The sequence below is a fragment of the Culex quinquefasciatus genome, chromosome 3 (assembly GCF_015732765.1).
Source record: "Culex quinquefasciatus strain JHB chromosome 3, VPISU_Cqui_1.0_pri_paternal, whole genome shotgun sequence".
Classification (NCBI taxonomy): domain Eukaryota; kingdom Metazoa; phylum Arthropoda; class Insecta; order Diptera; family Culicidae; genus Culex; species Culex quinquefasciatus.
Window position 1 is genome coordinate 57732677 of NC_051863.1, and position 7238 is coordinate 57739914.

The following is a 7238-nucleotide window of genomic DNA, read 5'->3' on the forward strand; positions in this document are numbered from 1 at the left end:
ACATCAAAACTCATATTGAAGCAATAATTAAAAATCAATATCAATTTATCAAAATGCTTGTTAATTTGGGAGGGGCGCCAAATTGATGCTTCGCCAAGGGCGCCGTAGACCCAAGGTACGGCTCTGCCTAAAGTTTAACTCTTTTTCCGATCTGTGATCACAAAATTTCAAATTTGTAAAATGATTAAGCCTATTTGCAATCTGCACAACTATTGTTTCGGATATCCATTTTAAAAATGAATAATTCATGTAAGTTTCTAGATTTTTTCATAAAAACATTATTTTTTTTAATCACCTATTTTTGAAAAAAAAATAAGATAAAATAAAGCTCGACAGACGTAAATAATTAGTGCTAGTGATTTTTCGCGATTTTAAGGAAGCAACGTAAGTCCGTAAATTAGACCTTGGCCGTGAAATCTGATAAAATGCCGTGAAATACGAAAAAATAAATTTAAATTTTGAATTGAAACAAACCACTAGACGAGCGTTTTGGAAGCAGTTCGTCGCCGTCGTGCTAACTTGTCGTACGTGCATTTTGGGCCAAATTGAGTCAGGAACGCCATTTTTGCAGCTCACAATGCCTCATCTTTTGACCTTCACAGATCCCGAAAATTCGATTTCAATCAATGAAAACCAAAAAAGCTCCGAAAATTTTTGTCACTTTTCATATGAAAGTAGTTTTGATCTTGTCGTGCTATCTTGTCGCTCCCTGAAAATTGATGTAAGTGCGACAAATGGCCAAACGGATTTCAGGTCAGGATGCGTTTGACGCACGTAAAAGCTAGACTACCGTAAACATTTGTAATTATAACTCGGGACTCCAGCAACCAACTCCAACCAAACTTCGGGACAATGCACAGAATGGTCAGCCAAACAAAACGTGTTTGTTATTGTTTACATTGCGTGCTTTCGTTTTTGTTTATTCAAGGTCAAACATTAAATCGGAACGTCGAAATGGCGGGTGCGACAAGATAGCATGACGACGTCGAGTTGTTAACCCTCTACAACCCAACCCCGCCTTTAGATGTGCTTCGATTTAAAAAACCGCCAAAAATCATTTTTTTACCAATTTTTGATCTTTAAAAAGACCTGGAAAGAAAAACTCTTGAAATTTTAGAAAAAAAATTAGGGTTGGAAGTTTTTCTTATTTTATGTGACTTTGCCAATGTTTTAAAAAATGTATTTTTTCAGATGATCAAAGACCAATTTATCATAGACCAATTTATCATCACGTCGGAGTTGCTTACAACATTTTTTTGCAATTCAGAAAAACGAGTTTTGAATGGAATATTTTTTTAAAACACCCATGAGTTAAGTAATTTCACCGTTGAAATCTAAAAAATATTGAAAAATGTTACTTTTCGGCACTAGTTCTACTTTTCAACACTGATTGAAATTGAAAGGTATTAATTTTCCATTTTGTTATATTTTTGGTTGAGAAAAGTAGGCCGTGACGTCGTTCAAGTATGACAAGAAAAGCATGTAGTTTCACGACGGAATTGCAAAAAATAGTATTTTTCAACTTCCGATGTGTTCTTCAATTTAATTTCTATAAATTTGACTTAAATAATTTTACTTAATTTTGTAAACTAGATTTAACAGTAGAGAAATTGAGCTTGTTTTTTTTTAAATCAAAATGATAATATTTACTGTGCAACAACTGAGATAAAACAACCAGTTACATACATATCTTGCAACTTTTGTGCGTGCTAAACTATCACTTTCAATTTTCAATATTCAACGCCGAATCGGGACTTCTAAGATTCCGTGTCCACGATAAGCGTGCCGAGCATCGATAGCAGATATGTTTCGTTATCGGTTCAAACAGAACTGAAAGGTTCGATGATCTAAACACCATGGTGGTAATTTTTTGGTACAGGTTCCAAGCACTTTAAACGCTGATGGATCAGATGAGTTTTAACGAAAGGTCTGCCAATCCCTAAGTGGTTATCCATGAGTTGATGGATAAATCCTGACGAAAAACAAAACCGCACAATTCGAAATGCATTGCGGTTATACTCGTCAAGTACTTGATCATTTGCCGATCGGCTTAACTTTTTTGGGCTTTAACCGCGCGTGATGCGACAGGTATTAATCAACTCGGAGGAGAGCCTTTAATTGCTGCGGCTGCGGCTGCGAATCACTTGACTCAGGGTGAAATGAGAGTGTTTTTCCTTGGTCGGTCATTTATTTGAGCTCTGTGACAAGTGGTTTGGCAGCCAATTAGGGGCAATCGACGTGTGTGGGACTTCGGCTAGCAACTTTGTTGGAGAATCTGTTAGGGTGATCATTTTTTCTACAAAAATCACGAGCTAAATTTGAATAAAACTCATAGTTCATGAAATTCAGTCACCCTAATCTGTCACATATCACCCTCAACCAGAACAACATCATAATCTTCCCCCAAGTGACCGCAGCGCCACACCGTACGGGGACAGTGATTAATTGCGAAAAGATTGTTGTGACAAGTGACTCTTTTTGAACGACGAAAAAAGTACGTAAACTTTATTACGCGATCGTGACGTACGAAGCGTAGTTGCTGATGCCGCACATGTTTTTGCCCCGCGCCAGCTTCATGTAGCCGTCCTCGCCCCAGCTGCCCCACCAGTTCTTCAGGATCCAGTAGGTGGGCGTGTAGCCGACCAGGAGCATCGCGTGGTTCACCTTCGAGTTGTCGCAGGACGCTTCGTCGTCGTAGATGCCGGTTCTGGAAAGGGTAAAAATCGGGGAGAAAGGGTCTTTTTGATGAAATTTCATAATAATCTACTACTTTTCATTCTGTTTTGGTTGTAGTGAAACTATAAATTAATTCTTGAAGTATTGGGAACAATCGTTTAAAAGCTAAATTACAGTCATCCCTCATATTCGGAACACTTTTGTGGTAATTTGTCAATAGCATGCCAAATGCAACTTTTCTGCTGACCCTGCTATTTTTAGGTCCTTTATTTGGACATTCTCTTGCTATTTCACTACTAAAAGTAGTACTTTTTAAACAAAAACTGCATTTCCAGACTACAAAAACTGCATTTCCAGACTTTAAACAAAAACTGCATTTGCAGCCTGTTCCATGATTGTGGGATGTTATTGTGTTTCCCACAATTGTGAAACACCTGAATTTAACTGATATTTTCACAAAAAAAAGTTATCAGACGATTCATAAAACATTACTAAGCATAAGTTTTATTGGTTTCGGAGTGCGAAATCAATATTTTGTTAAAAATATGTACTCCTGGAGAGAAAAAATAGTTTGTTTACATCGTAAGAAAAAAGTGTTCTGAATTTGTGGATTTCAAGGGTCAATGTCTTCTTTGAATACTTGATATAAAACGTAAAAATGTACAGCCGGTCTATACATCAATCGAAAGATCGCAAGAAAAGCTTTCACATGAAGGTAAAAGCAAATCATAACGTTCAATTATCGATTTTCTATGATTTGTTGAACATTGGCCGATCTGTAAACTGTTCCGAATATGAGGGATGACTGTATTTAAATCTTTAAAAAATATTGGTGGTCAGCAACAATGTAGCGTGTCTTTAATCTAAAATTCATGTAAATTTAAATTGATTTCTCAAAGGAAAATTATTGTTAATGCAATTAAATATCACAATTATAGTTTTCTTTTAATCATAACACCGTAAAACAATTCTGCTAACTGGAAGTTTTAAGACCTGACACGTGCGAAATCGGTCAACATTTACCCGTTGATACCGCAATCCGGGGTGACTTCGGTAGTCTATAAATGTTTTGTCTGCAAGATACGTTCAAATTAGCGAGCATTATAAAAGATAAAAGATTATAAAAGCAGCGGAATTCGAATAAACAGAAGTCGCTCGGTTTTATAACGACTTTGCTCAAATATGTGGGCAGGTGGATCCAGAAGGAATTGATATTGAAACGTCAGCAAAATTTTTATTGATGTTTTCAACAAAAATATATTAAAAGTTTCAAAATCAAGATCAGAAAAATCTCCCGTTTCCCGGGAAAAGCACAAAATCACTCGTGGAACACTTTTAAAATTTTTGGCACGTTCGTTTGAAGAGCCAGTGCGGCACTGAGTGCCGCACTGTCAGTGCCAGTTTCGGTTCAAACGAACGTCATTTGCTAGTGTGCGTGGAACTCGTATGAAACTGAAAAAATATCGAGTGCGGCACTAGAGTTTCAGTTTCAAGATGGCGACGAAACTCGTGCGGAACTAGCGCGAGTTTCTTCAAAAAACATTTTGACAGCTCTGAGTGCGACACTCAGTGCCGAACTAGGCATCAAACGAACGTACCAATTGTAATACACAAAAACATTCTGTTACACGATAAGAATTGCATAAACCAAGAAAAACTAAAATAAATTATAACTCTTTCAGTTTTGACGAATGAAGTAATTACTAGCGTTGAGATTCGATGGAAATCCTCAAAATCTTCGAGTAATTAGATTTTTCTCCGTGTACCTTTTTTCCGAAAAGTCCTGATCGTAACCTAAAACTTTACAAAAGGCACCAAAAATGTCGAATCTTCTAACAACAACAAAAATCAAGGCCATTAAAACAACAAATTACAAAAATTAAATTAAAATATGTATATCCAATTCTAGTTTCGCCCTAATCTCTTTTCAAAATTATCAAGTGAAATCAGGGGCAAAAAAGCTTTCAAAACTTTTTTATCTGTTCTAAAAACGATTTGTAATTTGTAGAAAAATAATTTGTCGAACTTTTATTTATCAATTTTCAATCCTTTTAATTTGTTTAAGATTAAATTCATAGCAAAGATCAAAAACAAACAAGGACAGAAAAATATTTTCATGAATTCTAATGAAAAAATCACAAACTTATTATTAACATCATCAAGAATGAATTGATTTCATTAAAAAAAATATATTTTATTTGAATAGTCAAATTATGCTTGTAAAACTAAGCACAAGTTACGATTAGGCCAGTGCAAATATTTTTTAAAGTTTTTGTCCCTCGGCCCTGGCCGGGGTCGAGGGGGAAGCAAAGAAGTATAAAAATATAAATATTTTAATATAGCAAGCCATAGTCTGAACACTTTAATGCAAAAAGTGTTTTTAAATGCATTTTACATTAGCTCAGATGTTTAGCTAACATTTTTGTTAATGGAAGATTAGATGTAAAGAAAAATTTTACCGAAAAAAAATCTTTACAAAACATCGAAAATTCTAACAAAAAGCATTTTAAATCATCAAAAACATGCTAAGGTCTTTTATTACGTAACGCAACTAGGGGGGAGGAGGGAGGAGGCGTCTGTTACGAAATGTTACGAAAATTGGGAGAGGGGGGGGTGTGATGAAAAATTATGTTACGTGACGCAAAAATTGCATATAAGCACTCATAAAAATTTGCAAAAAGTACTTGTGTTACGCGTTACAGAGGGGGTTAGGAGTATCGCTGTTACGATTTGTTACGAAGGGGGAGGGGTCAAAAATCCCAAATTTTGTGTTACGTAATATAAGAACGGGCCCTAAATATAATTCTAAACGCAGGGGAATGTCAACTTTTGAAGAGGGGGGTTACAAAAACTTTAAATAAAATTTGTACCAGCCTTATAGCATCTAAACAAAACATTAGTTTTATCCTAGCGTACATACGAAAATTACAATTAAGAAATTTTCAAAATATTACTCACTTGTAAAGCTGGAAGGACTTTGGTGCCGCATTCAAACTGACCGCAATCGGGCCCACCTTCCACACGGCAAACGCCAGCCCGTCCTCGTTCTTCGGCATGATGGCCCACTCGCTGATGTTTGCTATGGCCAAATCCCGGTTGAACATGCACTTGCCGGCCTGGAATTGGGGTTGGAATTTCAAAGATTAGTAAAATATTAGCAAAATAAAAAATTTTCATGAAAATTTGTCAAAAAGTAAGAAGCAATTGCCAATCCTGCATCCTGCAACTTTTCTGAAAATAAAAGAAAAGAATCACAATGAAATCAATCGAACTTCCAGTGATTGAGGAACAACACTTCAAGATCTTTTTTGACAGCGATACATCTCGCCGCCCCAAAATCCGCCAAGACTTGCAACCGTGACGAGCAGAAATGGTCGAATGTGGCAGTGTTTGATTACAGAGCTCGTTGTTCCGATCGTGCGGTCTTTACGAGCTTCTGGGTGGAAATAAAATGCTTGCCAAGTTTTGTGTGGATGAACTGAAATGTATGGCCGATAAATTGTTGATGGAACGGAGAATAAATATCACAGTCAGCAGCAAGCAAGCATTATTTGTGACCATGTTTTCGTTCAATGTGTCGTTCTGCGATTTAACCCTCAATTGCCGCCTCAAAATTTTTTTTTCGATTTTAAGGAAGGCTAATTAAATAAAACATTAATAACCAAATATTAAGAAAAAAAAAACATTGTGAGGGTTAAATTTCAATAAAATAAACATCCAAAACGACCAATGACCACCTCTTGGCTTGAGCGCGGCTCAGATTTCAAACTTTTCGAGCCCGAAGTTGACCGTTTTCTTTGAAGTCTGATGACTTGGCATGAAAATATTTCTGCCACGCACATGTCCTTTGCACATTTTAAACTGTTATTATTGCGCCCAACATCAGAAACCGGAATTTAATGAATGATAGCGCGATTGCCGTCACGTGATTGATTGATTTTGTGCATCCGCGTGCAAGCGGCAGGAATGTGCTATATAATTTGGTTTAATCACTTCTGAAACGGGTTAAATTGGGTGCGTTTTAAGAGTGGGATTAAAATTTGGGCTCCCAATTGTACTCTGATGAATGGGGTGCAATCAATCAAGCCTGGTTTACAATGTTGCAGCAAAATTTGAAAAACGGTAACGTACTACAAAATAAGTCCATCCATCAAATATACTGCAATTTTATAGTAAATCATGCAAAAGTTCAAAACTTATTTATTCAAAAAAATAAATCTTGCTAAGTTGTTAACAAATTGGTTTGATTTGTTTCCTTCTTTGATTATTGTTCCTTTTATGTATTTTTTCTCGACAAATTGCAGTTTTTAATTCACTTAGAGACCATTTCAAAACATTCCTTGATTTTTAAATAAATAATTAGAAGAAATTCCCATATGTTTGGCATGTTAAACACTAGCTCCTAACTCCATCAAATTTGTTGATTTTCACTATTTAAATAAACAACTTTTTTTGTAAAACTTTCGGTAGAACTTGCTTGCTCATTTCCTATTCAGCTACAGTGGACTCTCTGGCTATCGATCTTCTCGATATTAATATTGCTTCAGCTGTCAATAGATTGT

General features: G+C 35.9%; 1 protein-coding gene across 1 annotated transcript; it reads right to left on the reverse strand.

Moving 5' to 3' along the window:
• Positions 1–2508: 2508 nt before the first annotated feature.
• LOC119768964 (cathepsin K-like) lies at positions 2509–6102 on the reverse strand (the record flags this gene model as incomplete). Its single annotated transcript, XM_038260809.1, has 3 exons — positions 2509–2707; positions 5635–5792; positions 5932–6102. Coding segments are annotated over 3 exons (528 nt in total), but the record flags the coding sequence as incomplete, so codon positions are not given.
• Between the last annotated feature and the right edge of the window lie 1136 nt (positions 6103–7238).